Genomic DNA, 20,142 nt, shown 5'->3' with positions numbered 1-20,142 from the left:
GTGCCGGAGAGGCAGGGCTTCCAACATATCCTGGGGCGGAAAAACACGGTAAGCCCCCATACAGCTCTGTCCAAGGTACTTAGGATTGGAAATACCAACCCATTGTGTGGGTAGAAATCCTATCCCCAACCATCACACACATTAACGTAAAGGTCATTGATCTAAACTCTGAGAATTTCTCAACCAGTCACAAACTTGTCCTAAAATTGTAGTTCTTGAACTTCCTCATATAATCTGCTTCTCATCTGTGTCTCAGGTGGAGGCTCCCTTCATACCGAAGTGCAAGGGCCCGGGTGACACCAGTAATTTTGATGATTATGAAGAGGAGGAAATCAGAATCTCCATCACAGATAAGTGCGCCAAAGAATTCTCCGAGTTCTGAAGAAGGCGTCAAGAGGAGGAACCATTACCCAAGACCTCCTGAGATCAAGCGAGACCGATGGAGAGATCGCCGCTGACCGGCACACAAACTTCTCCTTCCCTTTCACACTTCCCACCTCTCTAGCTTTTATTAGTGGTGCAGAATCGACTTGGCGGCCATCTTATTTTATCCTGGATCTGGTGGTGCTGGTATCGATTTGGTCCTGGAGAATTCTCCCCTTCCCCCCCCCCCCCCCCCCCAGTCTCTGTCGTCCCCAACTTCCCTCACACGTTTTGCTTCTCTCCTTGACAGATCAGAGGGGCCAAGAAAGTTATTTAAATGTGACTGGTTCCTCTAGGGTGGAGTCAGAACCTTAGGGGGCGGGGCCTATATCCCTCAGGATGTGGCCTATGTTTATTTTTTTTTCATTTTTTTTTTTCTCATTTTTTTCTTTTTTTTTAATTTTCATCCGAAGAGCTTGGCTACTGGTTTTTAATCCTTTAGTTTACATAGTTTATAAATATTGGACTGTTTTAATCTGAATTCTCCTCCCGCGCCAATCACTCGTCCTGTTGCCCGGCTTCCTTTTTGTCCTAGAATGACTTTTAAACTGAAGTGCCAGTTTTTACCCCTCTCCCCCCCCCCCCCCCCCCACCTACTCCCCATCGCCCGTACACCCCATCACCTGACACTACTGTTTAGTTCACGTACCCACGTTTTTGCCTCTGGGTTTAACCCCCTTCTCCCATCATTGAAGCCATAACCTTCATGTGGTAGGTCCAGTCATATATCTATTGACTAGTCGGTGCGGAAGGAAGGCTGCTGGCTATAGGAGAGGATCTTCTCATGTGCTTTGCTGGTCACAATTATTATTATTTTTTTTTTTTTATATCAGGTGAAGCTGGTCCATCACGGGTGCGACCTGTAGGTCAGCAGTGAGGGCTTTCTCCAAACTTGCCAGGATCCTAGACTGAAGGCAGTAAGCCACCATCGTTGGCATCGGTTTTGGTAACCTTGAGACATTTTTTGGGTTACTACATGGCGTTGGCCTTTGGTAGGCGGTTTTAGCTCCTGGATATGGCGCTAGGGCGTCTTCCAGTCTACGCCAGGTCTTGGCTCGATTGCCTATTACTGTGGGCTCAGTCCTGTTACATACCTGACACGGGCTCCTGCACGTGTGACTAATGAGAGTCGTGGTGAAGGTCCTCTCAGCGGTGCCGTCTTAGATGTTCTCCACAATAACGTAGTGGGCGTAGTTACATGTTTGCCATGTGTAGGTCACCTTTTTAGGTCACGATATGTGTATTTATTTTTTAACTCTTCTATCTCTGGACCTCTTGACCCAGAGAGTCCATACAGAACACTATCTGCTTCATAGAAGTGAAGACTCGTTCCTTAGTTCTCTTCTTCCAAATAAAAGGGGCAGTGTAAGATTAGGAAACATGGCGGCTTTGTAGTGCCATCCACTTCAACAGTCAAAACTGCAGTACCAGACACAGCCAATGGGTGGCTCTATAGTCATGTCTGTCTAATCTTATAGCACCCCTTTAAGTAGTGGTTTAGATGAGAGAAGGGTTCAGATATGGATTTGGGGACCCGACAGCGGCCTGTTTTGAGGATTTAAAGGCTCTCTCGTCTACTAGAGTATTCTGTAATACAATGCCAAATCTTGACGTGTTCCACGAATCGCCTCTGGCTTTCCTCTGGACAGTAGACTAGGCTTCTGGGATGACACCGGGCTAGTTGGCACCCAAGTCAGAAGTATAACTTTTTTTTTTTTTTTCTCATTAGTATTATCCAGCATGTCGGTGGTTAATACCAGGACGATAGGCCGCTCCTTGTTTCACCTGTTACACAACGGAAGATGGAAGGGGGTTTGGCATTTGAGCAGTCACTGATGGTGAGGGAAGTGGGATAATTTTGGGGGCAGATCTGTGAATTTCTATTGCGTTTTCACTTAAATAAATTCTATATATATATATAAATATATATATACACACACATTCACTTCTTACATGTGTTATACTGTAAACATTTGAGACAATTACCAATAAAGTTTTGTTTAAAAAAAAAAAAAATGCCTCCACTTATCTCGCAGTCCATAGTCTGGTCGTATTTTACGAATGTGATTTTTACCTGATTTATTATTTTTCTGTATTTTACTGCAGGGGTGGAAATTTTGCTTTAGTTGAGAAATATTCAGAAAGACGGAAAACTTTATTTCCCCTAGCGTCCCCCATGACGGCCCTACATGGAGGATGACCCTTGACCCTGCAGGGACAGGAAGCGGAGAGGTTAAAACACCCCCCCTGCATCCACATACCAGTGGCTTCCTTTCCCTACAGGGGCAGGGAGTGGAGAGTACTCCTCCGGTCTCCGCCATGTGGGACTGTATGGGGGAGTTTTTTGAATAGGAGCGGGTACTTACCTTCATCCTGGGAGACTTGGGATCGCGATCAGCGCCGTGCCTCCTCTTCCTGGTCCCACGAAGTCTCCAGCCGGCTCTGCCTGCGGCTCCGGGAAGCCAAAGACACCCGGCGCCGCCATCTTGGTGCTCCCGGCCACGTGTCGGGAGCTTGATGACAACTTCCGGTGGGCCGCGTCTCACCGGAAGTGACGTTTCCGGCCTTTGAAGCCGGCGCAGGGCGCCAAAAATTTAAAAATGGCGCACGCTGATCTGAGGTCTACAGAATCTACTCGTGACGCCAGCGCTGGTCGACCTACACGCTGCTCTGAGGTCTATAGGATTACATCAGCGGTGACTCGGTCGTGACACTCCTAAACAGTGGGTGCAAGGTACTTTGTCAGGTCTATGACCTTAATGTTGCTGTATAATATCTAAATTACCTTATTCTGTTATGCAGGTGCAGCTTTAATCGGCAAAAACTCTGTATAAGGTCAGGTTTTGTCTTCTTGTAGTACATGTTATGTTTGGAATTATCTAAATACGTGATACTCTGTTTAGATTAAGGCATGGAATCCCTGAATATGGATGTGACATTACCAGAACCCCCGCCTATAACTCCTGTGAGTGGTTTCGGGGGTATCTGGGGGGACAGGGGGATTATCCTCCTTTACCGAAAAGATCTCTGTAAATTCCTGATCTCCATCTCTCTTAGCAGGATACTAAGGAGAAGGAGAAAACTAAAGAGGTGGAGAAGAAAAAAGCGTCTTCAAAAAGATGCAATATGTGTTATAATAAACTGTCTCCTAATTATAAGAAAACAATCTGCAAGGAATGTATTGATGGGTTAATGCGAGAGGAAAGATCGTCATTTATGGATGAAATGAAAGGATTCATAAAGAGTGAGATTCAGACATCAGTGTCTTCATCCATTTCTGCATTAATTCCGCAGTTACAGCCACCTTGCAAAAGACCCAGAGTGGTAGAATCCCTTTCAGAATCAGATTCTGAGGGCGAACAGGCATCCACATCAAATGTAGAATTATTTGAAATGGAACCACCTCCCTCTTCCTCGGCATGTAAAATGGAATCAAAATATATGTTTCTGTCTGAAGATTTAGATGCTCTGCTAAAAGCCGTACGAGATACGCTTAAGATCGAGGATGTTGAAGAATCCAAATCAGTTCAGGATGAACTCTTTGGTATTCTAAAAGCAAAAAGAAGGAGAGTATTTCCAGTGAATGATACCCTAAAACAGTTAATCTTAGAGCAAGGGAGATGGAGCTATCCCAAAGGAGGAAAAGGAAGAGGTTTTCTCCTCAGCTCCAGCAACACAACTCAGCCGTTCAGAAAGCAATGACGCCAGAGTGGGGGGAAGACTCCTAGGGTTCTATCAACAGTGGGCACAGATAACATCAAACCCCTGGGTCCTGAATCTGTTGGAGAATGGCTACAAATTGGAGTTAACAGCCCTTCCTCCCAAAAAATTTGTAATAACAAATCTGCAAAATCGATCTCTTTCTCTTCAACTGTGGAAGGAAGTCATGAAACTTCAAGAGATGGGTGTTGTAGTACCAGTACCAAGGAGTGCAACATTGACCGGACATTATTGCCCCTTGTTCCTGATAAAAAAGCCCAATGGCTCCTTCCGACTAATTTTCAACCTAAAATCACTAAACAAATTCATCCTCTACAGAAAATTCAAACTGGAAAAGATCAGTTCAGCTACCAATCTCATCCCTCATCAGGCATTCCTATGTACAATAGATCTGAAAGATGCCTATTACCATGTACCCATTTGTCCGCAGTCCCAAAAGTATCTCAGATTTGCGATTCTCTCTCCAACGGAAGAAATCTTCAGGTTCCAATACAAGGCCTTACCATTCGGGGTCTCATCAGCCCCAAGGACTTTCTCAAAAATTTTAATAGAAGTAATAGCCCATCTGAGAATGAAAAACGTCAAGATCATTCCATATCTGGACGACCTGCTAATAATTGGGACTACGAAAGAAGAGTTGATCTCACACAGGGATCTAACTATTTCAACCCTGCAACAACTGGGATGGATCATCAATTGGGAAAAGTCCAATCTTATTCCCAACAGAGTAACTGTCTTCTTGGGTATACAACTAAATTCCAGTCTCCAGATGTCCTTCCTACCAGAGGAAAAAAGGAGCCTTATGATTCAAAAGATGCTGTTATTTCTGCAACGTCAGTCTTGCACAATAAGAGAGGCAATGAAAGTGTTGGGGCATCTGACCGCCTGCATAGGAGCAGTCCAATGGTGCCAGAGTCATACAAGGACCTTTCAGAGTTGGATTCTGTCATCCTGGGACAAAGATCCCTCGCACCTAGATCAAAAGATCCAACTACCTCCATCCATAAAGTCATCCCTAGTGTGGTGGACAGAAGAAGATCATCTGAAAAAGGGAGTTCACTGGTTTCCTTGGCCGATTAAAGGTCATTCAGACGGATGCAAGTCTGTCAGGATGGGGGGCATATCTGGAAGGAAGGTATCTTCAAGGGCAATGGTCCTTGACGACTCAGAAGCGATCCTCAAACCATCGAGAGTTGAAGGCGGTCTGGGAAGCACTAAAGGGAGCTTCTCAATATCTGAAAGACTCCCATATCAAAGTCTACTCAGACAATGTGACGACGGTAGCTTATCTCCGCCATCAAGGGGGCACCAGGAGTCAAGACCTGTTGCATCTATCAAGAAAAATTTTCACTTGGGCAGAGAACAACATTTTGTCCCTAACAGCTATACATTTAAAAGGGAGTCAGAATGGGATAGCAGACTTCCTGAGTCGGAGGTTGATAGACCATCACGAATGGTCTCTAAACCAAGAAATTTATGGCCAGATAACACAGAGATGGGGAGTTCCAGTGTTAGACCTCTTCGCTACCAAGGAAAATACCAAAACAGGTCTTTTCTTCTCGCTGCAAAGAGATGTCTCGATCTGTCAGAGAGATGCATTCAGTCACAAGTGGGTCGCACCCTTAATGTATGCCTTCCCTCCAATGCCGTTGATATCCAAGATGATACAAAAAATTATCACGGACAGAGCAAAAGCAATTGTGATAGTTCCTTTTTGGCCCAAGAAGAATTGGTTTGCAACACTAAAAGCATTAGCAATAGCAGACCCAATATTACTCCCATATCGGAAGGACCTTCTTCATCAGGGACCCATATACCATCCAGACCCGCAAAACCTGAAGCTTTCGGCTTGGATCCTGAATGGGGACTATTAAGGTCTAAAGGCTTGTCAGACAGTGTGATCTCTACACTTAAGGCAAGTCGTAAACCGATAACGTTTGCTATATATTCCAAAATATGGAAGAAATTTGTAGCTTTCTGTGGAACAGCAACCCCTAATCAATTATCTCCCAATATTTCTCAGGTCCTGGATTTTCTACAAGCAGGATTTGAAAAAGGGCTAAAAACCAATACACTGAAGGTACAGATATCAGCTTTAGGGGCGTTTTTTGATATACCTCTCGTAGATCATAGATGGATTAAGAGATTCATTAGGGCCACCTCCAGGTTGAGGCCACAACTCAAACAAAGAGTTCCTACCTGGGATCTCTCCTTAGTTCTAAACTACCTAACCGGGCCACCGTTTGAACCTCTAGAATCAGCTAGCATAAAAGATCTGACCCTAAAAGTAACATTTTTAGTAGCTATAACCTCAGCTAGACGATTGGGAGAAATACAAGCCCTCTCCATTAGAGAGCCTTATTTAAAAATATCCAGTGATAGAGTAACCTTAACTCTATAGACAAAACTTTTATTCCCAAGGTTTCATCTGACTTTCATCGGAATCAGGAAATCATCCTGCCTTCTTTCTGCCAGGAACCCAAAAATCCGAAAGAGATGGCCTGGCACTCCTTGGATGTTAAAAGAGCTCTATTACAATATCTCAAACAGACTGAATCTTGGCGCCAGGATCACAATATCCTTCTTCAATATGGGGGTAGAAATAAGGGCAGAAAAGCCTCCAAAGCATCGATTGCAAGATGGATCCAATCAGTAATCAGAGCAGCATATACAACTCAACGATTAGAGACCCCGGGGAAGGTTAAAGCGCACTCAACTCGGGCCATGGCAGCATCCTGGGCAGAGAAGAGAGGAGCGTCAATAGAGGAGATCTGTAGAGCAGCTACTTGGTCCAGCCACATGACTTTTGCGAAACATTACAGACTAGACTTACATTGTGCTAGAGAGTTAGCCTTTGGTAGAAAGGTTTTACAGGCTGTTGTCCCCCCCCTAAAAAGAAATGGTTATTTGTTATATCTCCATGTAGGGCCGTCATGGGGGACGCTAGGGGAAAAGTTGAATTATTCTTACCGTTAATTCCTTTTCCATTAGTCCACCATGACGGCCCATGTATATTCCCACCCTATGTCATATTATTGCTGTAATTGTTTATGACTATATTGTATGTGAATGAAACATATAATAAATGGGTTGTATCCACTGCCAAGGTTCGTTATTGGAAGCCACTGGTATGTGGATGCAGGGGGGGGTGTTTTAACCTCTCCGCTTCCTGTCCCTGCAGGGTCAAGGGTCATCCTCCATGTAGGGCCGTCATGGTGGACTAATGGAAAAGGAATTAACGGTAAGAATAATTCAACTTTTTGGGTGAGTTGAAAGGAGGAAGATGGGTATTTGCTCTAGGTGCTTAAAGGAGACCTTTCACGATCTCACACGGGTGGAGATGAACATACCATAATGTCGGAGCTGCTTCAAAGATTCAGAGGCACTTCAAATTTTCTATCTAGCCAACACATTTTCAGGCATATAAGTCCTCTCCACTGTCAGAGAGGAGGTGCTAGTGCAGAGTGACACTGAGTAGATTATCATAACACACGCCCCCTTCCTCTGCTCCAGCTCCTTCTCTCTGGCAGTGGAGAGATTATAATGGTCAGATACTGGGACTGATATCTCGGCAATCGTGGGAGCTATAATGAAAATTCTAAGTAATCGAGAATCTGTGAAGCAGCCCCTCGCCACATGTGTGAGTTGGTCCTATTTAGATTCTTTTTCCGGTGCGGGGGAAGTCGCCACCAGAGGGAGCTGTTATCACTTATCATGTATATTGATGATGATGATGCTTGTGGATTGACTTGCTCCTTTCAGCATCCTCCTTTGACAAACTGCAGTTGTGAGCTGGTTTTAGGTGCAGTTTTGTTAATTTAACAGGTGAAAGACATGAACTGAGCAGGTGAATTAAATTTTGAAGGTGAAACCTGTTTGATAAATGTGTTTTACCTGTTCAGTTCAGGATTTTCACTTGTTAAATTAACAAAACTGCACCTAAAACCACCTCAAAACTGACCGCGTTGCGTTTTTTAACTGTAAGGTGTGACCGCACCCTCAAGCGACTCAAAACACTGCCACACCTGTCCACAGGTTGTCTGTGGTATTGCAGCTGAAACTCACTCCCATCATTAAAATTCTGGCTGCAAAATCCCCTTTCTCTGGGTTGTGTCTGGTATGATACTGCATATGACCTGTGGGCAGTTGTGGCGCTATTGTTCTCCTCCATAGAATATTACTACTTTGTAATTGTAAGATTATTTTTATTAATCGGGTGGAGCAATGATCTAGGCCCTACACATATCCGGAGTGTAAGGTATTATTGTGATGTTTAACTTATATTTATCATATGCTGGAAGTCCTGGTGTAGAATTGTGCTATAACCTGTAACGTTCACATGTTATATATAGCTAGTGCACAGGGGCGGTGCCCACACCGCCATCAGGCCACTCCCTCTTGGCTATTATTGGCGGTTTTCAAGTAATTTCAATTATTTCAGGACTTGTACACTAAAAATTTGGCAGACAAAGATCTAAATCTCCCGCTTAGGCTGGAGGCACACATGGCGTTTTGAACCTGTTTTTGGGCTGTTTTTAAGCAGTCCGTGAAAAAACGCATGCGTTTGTTGAAAACGCATCAGTTTTTGACGCGTTTACATTAAGATAATTGGTAAAACCGGTCAAAAACTGATGTGTTTTAAAAAAACACATGCATTTTTAAACAGACTGCTTTAAAGCGGGCCAAAAACGGGTTCAAAACGCCACGTGTGCCGCCAGCCTTGGGGTTTTTTAATTGGTAATGGGAACCTGTCAGCAGAAATTGACCCATTAAATCAGTTTGCTGTCAAGCCGCTGACCCCCACCCAGATCATGACCTGGCATGGTTTCATCATCCAGAAAAAATCGGCTTTGAAGCGAAATGTATAATGGTTGTATAAAGTCAAGGAGGCGGAGAGTTCCCTGCCTCAGAAAGTCCCTTTCACTGTAATTGATGGTCCTGGATGCAGAAACATCACTAATCAGATCTCCTGAAGTTCGGCGTATGTTGTCAAGTGTGGAGACATTCTCAGTTGGAGAGATCTTGACCTCAGTACTAAACCCTCCGCCTCCATGACTTGATGCAAACCATTTTACACTTTGCTTCAAAAATGATTGTTTGGATAATGCCTGGGCCTGGAAATACACATGATGGGGAAGGGGTTAAGCTGCTTTACAACAAACTGGTATTGGTTTATCAGGCCAATTTTGGATTTTGACAGGTTCCCTTTAAGAGGTAGGAAAAGAATAACAGTACTACAGTTAAAGGGGTTGCCCACTTTTACCTCGTGTTTTTGTGTAATGTGTCTGTGAACAGGTTATTCCCTATATACATCTAGTAATAGTTCTGCTCTGCTTTCTTGATATATAAAGTGAAGCCTCCTGTTTTTTACCTCATCAGCCAGAGATTCCTGACCATAACATGGCCGCAGATGGAGGGTCATGCGATCTCTAAGTGTCCATGAGCAATCGCCCTGCCAGGACCTTAATCGTATAAGCAGGAATACTATCATAAGGTCCTGGCAGTGTGATTGCTCATGGACACTTAGAGATCGCATGACCCTCCATCTGCGGCCATTTTATGGCAGGAATGTCTGGCTGATGAGGTAAAAGACAGGAGGCTTCACTTTGCATATCAGGAAACATGTAGTCCAGGGCCGGCTCCAGGTTTTATTGGGCCCCTGGGCGACAGAGCCTTAGTGGGCCCTTCCGTGGGCCGCCCTCCAGTGGCCACACTGCGCCCCCTCCCCCTGCGGACACACTGACTACCCCCCTTCCACCTGCGGACACACTGACCCCCCCCCCAACCTCCCCCTGCAGACACACTGACCCCCCCCAACCTCCCCCTGCAGACACACTGACCCCGGGGACACACTGAACCCCCCCCCACCCTGCGGACACACTGAACCCCCCCCTGCTGAGACAATGACCCCCTCCTCCCCCTGCAGACACATTGAACCCCCCCCCCCTCCCCCTGTGGACACACTGACCACCCCTGCTCACACACTAAGCCCCCCCCTGCGGACACAATGACCCCCTCCCTCCCCCCTCTCCCTGCAGACACACTGACCCCCTCCCCCCTCCGGGAAAGAAAAAAGAATTCACCTTTCCTGGTTCCCCCGGAGCAGCGCCTGCAGCTCTCTTCGACCTGGGCCACCCGTACGCACCGGCTTCAGAGCAGTCGCATACCCTGCGGAGCGCCGCATCGTGGGAGTTTAAGATTCTGCCTCTATGCTGCGCTCCCGACCAGCGCAGCATAGAGGCAGAATAGTGATCGATCCGGATGGTGATCAATTGTACCAGTGTCTTATAGCGTCACTGGTACAATTGATCCGGGGGCCCGAGTGGGCCCCTCCAGTACCCCAGGGCCCCGGCACTTGCCCGGGCCTGCATGTAGTAGATGTTTATTAGTGAATTACCTAACACACACACACTAAAGTGGCCAACCTTTTTCACCCTTTATATTAGAGCATGGGGGCTCCTGGGTTTCAGTCTCATCATGGACAACATTTTTCATATTTTCCTCATTCAGGTTCTCCAGTTTCCAATCCTACACCAATAACATAAATTAATTCCTATGAAATTGGAACAGTGACTGCGGTAAGTGATGGCGGGCTGTGTAAAGTTCTTTATACTGCAGCAATGTATTCTTGTTTTTTTGCAGGTAAGTTTTCAGTGGTACAAATTTGGGGTATGTAACCTATATTGATAAACCTTGTGTTTAGGGTGTGATGGAAATTATCCTTTTCAATTTTGTGCCTTGTAGGGCTAATTCAGACAAACCTGGTTTGATCCGTGACTTTGGGATCATTCGTTTTCCTGGATTTCCTGATCTGAGAGTGAAGGACAGGAGTACAAGCATCGTAATGATATATGATGCAAGGAGTCCCTGCTTCCCCCACACAAGAGCAGCACGGAAGTGTGATCATGTTCTCTATTTGGTGCTGTTCCACAGGGAAGCAGGGACTCCTAGAATCATACATCACTATGTTGCGAGGAACCTGTCCTCCTCACATTTTCGTCGGGCCATGAAAATCAGCCATAATGAGCCCTTACCATGTGACTTATCTAACGTATCACACGACCAGATTTAACATCCCACAGGACTGGCTGATGTGCAGGATTTAGTTCAGCTGGTTTGGGTTTTGTCTGGTATGATTACTGCTTTACTAACTTTTTTTATTTTGATTTTGTAACTTTTCCAAAATCTAGCAGTGATATAGCCTCATCCTGTATCAATGTGTAGTCATGTATACAGTGAGTACGGAAAGTATTAAGACCCCTTTACATTTTTCACTTAGTTGCATTGCAGCCAATTTGCAAGCGCAAAATTGTAATTTTTTTTTTTTGCTAATTAATGTGCACTCTTCTCCCATCTTGACAGCAAAAATATCTACATTTGTGTTTTTTTTCTAATATTCATGTTTTCCATGTTTAATATATCACTTGGTCATAAGAATTTAGAGCTTTAGCTGTAAGACTCATATTTATCTCACATGCGGTCCATTTCCTTCTGATCCTTCTTGAGATGGTTCTACTCCTCCATTTAAGTCCAGTTGTGTTTGTTTACACTAATTCGACTTAGAAAAGGCACATACCTGTCTATAAAGGGCCTCACAACTCCGTGCACGCCAGAACACGAGCGCATCATGAGGTCTAAGGAACTAGCCAAAGAGCTCAGAGACAGAATTGTAGCAAGGCACAGATTTGGCCAAGGTTACAGAAGAATTTCTGCAGCTCTCAAGGTTACTAAAAGCACAGTGGCCTCCATAATCCTTAAGCAGAAGAAGTCTGGGGCAACCACAACTCTTCCTTGACCTGGCCGTCCAGCCAAACTAGGCAATCGTGGGAGAAGAGCTTAGGTGCGAGTTGTAAAGAAGAACCGCAAGGTAACTGGCTGGGCTCCAGACATAGGAGGAAATTCGGCAAAGTCATCTATCACTGCAGCCTCCACCAGTTGGGGCTTTATGACAGTCTTTTGACGGAAGCCTCTCCTCAGTGCGCAACATATGAAAGCCGCATACAGTGTGCAAACACATGAAGGACTCCGAGACTATGAGAAATAAGGTTCTCTGGTCTGATGAGACGAAGATTGAACTTTTTGGTGTTAATTCTAAGCGGTGGAGAAAACCAGGCGCTGCCCATCACCTGTCACATACAATCCCAGCAGTGACACATGGTGGGGGTAGCATCAGGCTATGGGGGCAGGACAGGACCACTGGGTGTAATTAAAGATGAATGCAGCCAAGTACAGAGATATCCGTGAGGAAAACCTCTTCCAGAGCTCTGGACCTCAGACTGGGCTAAAGGTTCACCTTCCAAAAAGACAATGACCCTAAGCACACAAATAACATAACACAGCAGAGGCTTCAGAACATCTCTGTGACCATTCCTGACCGGCCCGGACCTAAACCCAATTGAGCATCTTTGGAGAGACATGAAAATGGCCTCCACCAACGTTCACCATCCAACCTGAGGGAACTGGAAAGGATCTGCAAGAAGCAAAGGATCCCCAAATCCAGGTGTGAAAAAAAGCTGCCTCATCAGCTGCCTCATCACCAGGGGCTGAATATTTATGAACTTTTCCCCGGGGGCCGAATACTTCTCCCCGGGGGATATTTCAGTTTTTGTTGTTTAAAGAAATTAGCAAAAATATCTACATTTATGTTTTTGTTTTTTTTCCATCATGATGTGGTGCAATAAAAACTAGTGAAAAACTTTCCGTACCCACTGTAGATGTATAGCGATGATGTCTTCCACCCCCCCCCCCCCTCCTCTATAGATGTGTAGGGATGATGTCCTCCTCCTCTATAGATGTGTAGGGATGATGTCCTCCTCCTCTATAGATGTGTAGGGATGATGTCCTCCTCCTCCTCCTCTATAGATGTATAAGGATCATGACCTCCTTCTCCTCCTCCTCCATAGATGTGTAGGGGTGATGTCCTCTCCTCCTCCTCCTCCTGTATAGATGTGTAGGGATGATCTTGTCCTCTCCTCCTGTATAGATGTGTAGGGATGATCTTGTCCTCTCCTCCTGTATAGATGTGTAGGGATGATCTTGTCCTCTCCTCCTGTATAGATGTGTAGGGGTGATGTCCTCTCCTCCTCCTCCTCCATAGATGTGTAGGGGTGATGTCCTCTCCTCCTCCTCCTCCTGCATAGATGTGTAGGGATGATGTCCTCCTCCTCCTCCTCTATAGATGTATAAGGATCATGACCTCCTTCTCCTCCTCCTCCATAGATGTGTAGGGATGATGTCGTCTCCTCCTCCTCCTGTATAGATGTGTAGGGATGATCTTGTCCTCTCCTCCTGTATAGATGTGTAGGGATGATCTTGTCCTCTCCTCCTGTATAGATGTGTAGGGATGATCTTGTCCTCTCCTCCTGTATAGATGTGTAGGGGTGATGTCCTCTCCTCCTCCTCCTCCTGCATAGATGTGTAGGGGTGATGTCCTCTCCTCCTCCTCCTGCATAGATGTGTAGGGATGATCTTGTCCTCTCCTCCTCCTCCTCCTGCATAGATGTGTAGGGATGATCTTGTCCTCTCCTCCTCCTCCTGTATAGATATGTAGGGACGATCTTGTCCTCTCCTCCTGTATAGATGTGTAGGGATGATCTTGTCCTCTCCTCCTCCTCCTGTATAGATGTGTAAGGATGCTGTCCTCTCCTCCTCCGGTATAGATGTGTATGATGTGATTGTATGACAGCTTTAGCGTGTAGATACCCTGTAGCCGGGTCCTTTGGCTTTGCCTCTGTAGATGGGGTCTGGATGGTGAGCGTGGTGCCCAGCTGGAGAATAGTAGACATGATGCCATCTCTGCGGGGGTCTGTCTGGGCTTCTTGATCAGCAGACAGTGCCCGGGCATGCTTGCGGGGGTGGTTACTTCTGTGATTTTCGTGATTCTGTTTGTTTTCCATCACTTTGGCATTGTTCCTGAATTAGTTACATTATGTTCTGGTTTACTGCATGTTTGCTGGTGCAGCTGCTGCTTCTGCCACCACCAGGTGCCCACAATGTGGCTTATTAACACAGAGCGACAGGCGGTCACTGGTGTTTTCACAGTAGGAAGATGTCACCATGGGGACCTTATGGAGAGCAGATGGTTTAGAAGGATTATAGATATTTAAGCTTCTCCGGGTGTTGTATATACCTGGATATGTAATTACCTGTAGAGAAGGAAGAAGAGCCAGGAGGGCTCCATGTGTCCGTGTATCCATCTTGCTTCATTGTGGGTTTTGCATAAATATTTCTTCACAAACACATTGTTCAATATAAATAATCCACCACTTCAGTCAACTATCTCTTTTTTGGCATAGTCTTTCTCTCTGGGCCACTATCACTTGTCACAAGACTCCTTTGAAGAACTTTAGGAGCGCTGGGGCACACTCTATTCTACTGTCTTGTACTCGCACCCCCAGCTCAACCTAACGATTCATACAAATGTCACATGGGAAGCAAAATCCGATCTAGCGCTGACTGAGGAGAAGAGGAACCACATTTTTATCCTGAACCATAAGGATTGGGTCAGATGGTACCCGACTAAGCTTGTTCTGGATCTGCGTTATCATTTCTCAATTCTGTTCAAAAGGTATTGGAGATAACTAAGAAATGGAGCACCTGGGAGATGATCCAGAACACACATTCTTAGTCCTTGGCCAAAGCAAGCTCCATATTGCAGTTCATAGTGATGACAACTAGGGCATGGGGTATGTACAGGCAGTCCCCAACTTACAGACGACCTCAGACCCCTCTGCCCACTGTGACCTCTGGTGAAGGTCTCTGGATGCTTTACTATAGCCCCAAACTGCATTGATCAGCTGTAAGGTGTCTGTAATGAAGCTTTATTGATAATCCTTGTTCCCATGACAGCACAAAATTGTCACAAGGACAGAAATATTTTCTTAACATGGAGATACAATTATAAAATAGACATTTCCGACTTACAAATTCAACTTAAGAACAAACACAACTTACCTAAACAAACCTAAAGAACCTATCCTGTATGTAATGCAGGGCCTGTATTGTGCTTTTGTGGAAGAAGTCTGAACCTCTTGTGATCGCTTTACGATGTACTGAGATGAACAAGGTAGAACATAGATGACCATAGACTGTAAGCTCATGTGTCCCCCCTCATCCTCATACACTGTAAGCTCTTGTGTCACCCCCTCATCCTCATAGACTGTAAGCTCTTGTGTCACCCCCTCATCCTCATAGACTGTAAGCTCTTGTGTCACCCCCTCATCCTCATAGACTGTAAGCTCTTGTGTCACCCTCTCATCCTCATAGACTGTAGTAAGCTCTTGTGTCACCCCTCATCCTCATAGACTTTAAGCTCTTGTGTCACCCCCTCATCCTCATAGACTGTAAGCTCTTGTGTCACCCCCTCATCCTCATAGACTGTAAGCTCTTGTGTCACCCCCTCATCCTCATAGACTGTAAGCTCTTGTGTCACCCCCTCATCCTCATAGACTGTAAGCTCTTGTGTCACCCCCTCATCCTCATAGACTGTAAGATCTTGTCACCCCTCATCCTCATAGACTGTAAGCTCTTGTGTCACCCCTCATCCTCATAGACTGTAAGCTCTTGTGTCACCCCTCATCCTCATAGACTGTAAGCTCTTGTGTCGCCCCCTCATCCTCATAGACTGTAAGCTCTTGTGTCGCCCCCTCATCCTCATAGACTGTAAGCTCTTGTGTCGCCCTCTCATCCTCATAGACTGTAAGCTCTTGTGTCACCTCCTCATCCTCATAGACTGTAAGCTCTTGTGTCACCCCTCATCCTCATAGACTTTAAGCTCTTGTGTCGCCCCCTCATCCTCATAGACTGTAAGCTCTTGTGTCGCCCCCTCATCCTCAGACTGTAAGCTCTTGTGTCGCCCTCTCATCCTCATAGACTGTAAGCTCTTGTGTCACCTCCTCATCCTCATAGACTGTAAGCTCTTGTGTCACCCCTCATCCTCATAGACTGTAAGCTCTTGTGTCACCCCTCATCCTCATAGACTGTAAGCTCTTGTGTCGCCCCCTCATCCTCATAGACTGTAAGCTCTTGTGTCACCCCCTCATCCTCATAGACTGTAAGATCTTGTCACCCCTCATCCTCATAGACTGTAAGCTCTTGTGTCACCCTCTCATCCTCATAGACTGTAAGCTCTTGTGTCACCTCCTCATCCTCATAGACTGTAAGCTCTTGTGTCACCTCCTCATCCTCATAGACTGTAAGCTCTTGTGTCGCCCCCTCATCCTCATAGACTGTAAGCTCTTGTGTCGCCCCCTCATCCTCATAGACTGTAAGCTCTTGTGATCAGGGCCCTCACTCCTATTGTTCCATATGACTGTTATTACTCTGTAATGTAGGATTATATTTGTATATGTCCCCTATGATTTGTAAAGGGCAACAGAATTTGATGGCGCTATATAAATAAAGATTAATAAATCACCAGCGTTGGACCATATTCACACATCTGGGTTTTGTATCAGTGGAGGTTACACAGATATGAGGTGTAATGGATCTGCACCTGTTCTGTGTTTGGCATATGGCTGCAAATCACTGATGTGTGAATAAGGCCTCAGGCAGTGTTTTCTCGCTGTGGTTTTGTCGCCACAGAGGGAAATCCCAGCCCAGTGGCCTATTCACACTTCCGTTTTCGATAGATGTGTGTTGTTTGTGGTCACTGACGCCTCAGGTTGTGGTTTTGTCATTCTTCAAGCTTTGACTAGACATGTCCAGAACCTGTAGGAGATTGTGCTGCCTGTGGAGAACGCATATAGCAGACATCCACATGACGGTAATGTGAATGAGGCCTTTGTGCTACTGATCTCCACAACCAAGGTACATTCATGCTGAAGGTAATCTCCTTTAATCCCTTACACATATCCCTTTAAAACATCAAAGTTGGATCGATTCATCAATTTAGGGTTTGTCTAAGACCAAACATGCTGCTGCCCCCCTTACCCCTATTTAATGTTCTGATACACACATTTAAAACAAAATTTAAAAAAAATTGTGAATATTTGTCACTGGGCAAAATATTTTTTTCAACTGGATGGTCCAAAACTTTATTTAATAGAAAAAAAAAGTCCTTTTTCACAACATTGATCCATGAGATCTTCAAAATTTAGTGCAAAGCTCCACACTCATAGACACAAAAGACACGTATTGCACATCAATGCATACAGTTTTCTCCTGTATATCTCATCGCACTCCACCCATCGATGGAGCCAGTTTTACATTCATCACATTGCCACACATTGGTGGAGCCACGGTCCTTCACATACATAATGCCACGAATACATCACACTTTCTAGACTAGGTAGCGCCACTTTCTCAGGAAGATGCTCAGCGTGGGTGGAGCCACAGACTTGTTCATGAAACAGTTCTGCAGGGGCGGGACTACCATTTTACATACTGAGGTAAAGGCAACATCAATTTATCACTCACTCTCCATAGTTAGAGCCACACAAACAGATGGGATGACTCGCACCTTGCTTGCAGCATTTTATCTGGGTGGCGCCATTGTCCTATACTAGTCGCACAATGTCATACGCACGCAGATACCTTACATGTCACATTCAGCAAATCCCCCAACATGGACAGAACTTTAGTGAAAAGTTTCCACCTCAACCACAGTCCAATCACCTTGAGGAGAAGCATCGCCTTCAGGAGAGAAACTGGTGACAGATGTGATACTAGCACGTGACTCGTCCAATGGGGACAATAGTTCGGCCCATTTTCCCAACTCTGCCCCCCGAACACCTCCCTTCATTCCCCCTTCCGAGGCGGCCAGTAACAACGTTCTTCCGATGATCTGCTCCACCAGCCCCAGTTCTGCCCCTCTCTGGCTGCGTTCTGGAGGTCCACGCTCTGACTCGTAGATTGTGTATAACCCATCTGATGGAGTGGCAATGGGGAAGGGTTCACCTAGAAAAAGGGGCAGGGAAAACTAAATATCATTGACAGTCATGATTTTGCCAACATGTTTTGGTGACATGTGTATGTGTGGTCAGTTTTTATGGTGTTGCAATGGGTGTTTTTGCTTTGTACATCATATTGCCCTCTGTTGACCTTGCTCGGGTTGTTGTCTGTAGTTTTGTGTGCTTTTAGATACAATAATGCACTTTCACAATTGCCCTTTCATTGCCATAAGTAGTGATAAGTGATCGGTACAGATTGATCCTTTGGCACTATTTTCGTTGCCCCTCTCCCTCTGTACACCTTGTTCTCTAGTGGAGTAAACTACAGCACCCTACAATTTGTGTAAGTGACATTTTCAGGGTGTTTCGGAGACTTTCCACTCTCTGTAATTGTTCCCAGACTCAGCAGGTGAGGCTATTATACACGGGTTTTGATTGAAAATATATTTTTACATAAGGAACTGGCTTTTGTAATGAAAAATCCATATTTTTCTCCAAAACAAACAAAAAAAATAGCAAAAATACATATTTGCATGTAGATAATCTTGTGTCTGACCTTGGATGTGTGGTTGGCTGTATCTTTGGAAGGGGATTACCCACATGCAATTTGGGCAGTCGATCATTAGGTTTATAGACATTGGATATTTTTTGCTAATAAGGTGTCAGGTTTCTTAAGACCTAAAGTAGACAACTAATCTTCCTGATCCCAATACCTCCCATAATCCACACAGGTATGTAATAGGTCTTTCAAAACCGTTATCTTACTACCATTTCAGCACCTAATAGTGACCAAATGAAAACTTGTAGGATTTTGGCTATTTTTACATAAACTTTGGACTTTTCTTAGTAACTCTCACCAACCATTGGCCATAAATAACCATCAGGATACCCAATAAGGTATCTATTTCATCTTGAAACGGCGCTCCTAAAATAGGGTACTGCCCTTTCTTTTAGAAATTGGGCAGGCTTACCTTAGGCTTAGATAAAAAAAAAAAAAACCATTAGAAATGGATTGGAGTAGAACGGTTGTAGTTTTGGAAGGAATGTCTAAACTCTTCGCTGGGTGCCCAAAAGAAAGTTTGTTCCTACAGATTTACCAGACTGAATCTAGAACTACTGAACTCACATATGGGGTTCAGTTCAGCAGTTATAAGATCGGTCCGGTGAATCCAGCATGGACATTGACCAAGTTTGTAAAGATAAACATGGGCAACCGGCCTAAGAGAAATCCTTTGAGCACTAGTTGTGCAGCCCTTCCACTTTGTTTTGGCGTTACCCTGTGATTTGGGATTATTATACCATGTGCACACATCCAGCACTAATTGTCACACATGAATGAGTTAACTACAAATTATAGAACGCCAAACAAACTCTACGCAAAAACATACCCACACACTCACTATGACAAAGACTGTGGTGTACAGATGCCATGTATGTAAAAGTGCACAAGCTAACGTAGACATGTAAGCGAAACAGAGAAGCAGGTGAGCGTAGACCACACCTAAGCTAAAAAGATTTAGTGAATTGTAGTGGCTGCAAAGATGTCTACAATATAATGGAGAAGGTAACAGAAAGACGCATGAGGATGATGGGAATGGGTAAGAAACGGGAGGAGACACTTGCCAATAGATATTAGGGTTTAAGTGGCATGGTGCTGCTAGGAAGAATATGGGTCAATTTATAAGGTCAATTGTAGGATTTCAACATCATTATCAATATAATTAGGTAAGAGAGAGTTGCTTTTTACTCTTCTAGTTTATGAAAGAAGAGTAACAATTCCCAACTTGTAAAGGACCTTAATGATGAGTTAAAGTCTAAGGATAGAATTGTAGTGACCTCCGTAATGTAGAAGATATGGAAAAAAAAGAGACATAAGCTTGAGGAACATGGAGAGACATGCAAGGAGATAATGGCACAGATCTGAAAAAGTAGAAAACTGAGAACAGTGGACCTCATTTACAATGCGACACAGGGTGCTGCCAGGAGCATTTTCGAGACTAGGCATCAAATTGTTGGCGTCCTCCTAGATGCCTTCACTAATTCAAAAGTCAAGGTCACAAAAAAGTGTCTTGCTTCTAAATTCTCCAGTATCGAATAGAACATTAATGGT

General features: G+C 44.8%; 2 protein-coding genes across 10 annotated transcripts in view; one reads left to right on the top strand and one right to left on the bottom strand.

Annotated features, from left to right (window-relative positions):
* The window catches only part of LOC140127913 (cAMP-dependent protein kinase catalytic subunit alpha), a 31,732-nt gene extending 29,304 nt beyond the window's left edge, over window positions 1-2,428 (top strand). For all 5 annotated transcript variants that reach the window (XM_072149127.1, XM_072149126.1, XM_072149125.1 and 2 more), the window contains one exon: window positions 257-2,428. In XM_072149127.1, coding sequence (XP_072005228.1) covers window positions 257-382 — 126 coding nt within the window. In that variant the 3' untranslated portion in view covers window positions 383-2,428. The remainder of the gene's footprint in view (window positions 1-256) is intronic.
* Window positions 2,429-15,715: 13,287 nt separating this feature from the next.
* The window catches only part of PRR36 (proline rich 36), a 32,561-nt gene continuing 28,134 nt past the window's right edge, over window positions 15,716-20,142 (bottom strand). For all 5 annotated transcript variants that reach the window (XM_072149121.1, XM_072149118.1, XM_072149120.1 and 2 more), the window contains one exon: window positions 15,716-18,039. In XM_072149121.1, coding sequence (XP_072005222.1) covers window positions 17,720-18,039 — 320 coding nt within the window. In that variant the 3' untranslated portion in view covers window positions 15,716-17,719. The remainder of the gene's footprint in view (window positions 18,040-20,142) is intronic.

The sequence above is a fragment of the Engystomops pustulosus genome, chromosome 4 (genome assembly GCF_040894005.1).
Source record: "Engystomops pustulosus chromosome 4, aEngPut4.maternal, whole genome shotgun sequence".
NCBI lineage: Eukaryota > Metazoa > Chordata > Amphibia > Anura > Leptodactylidae > Engystomops > Engystomops pustulosus.
The sequence above is the reverse complement of the archived record's forward strand: the minus strand, read 5'-3'. Positions and strand labels throughout refer to the sequence as shown.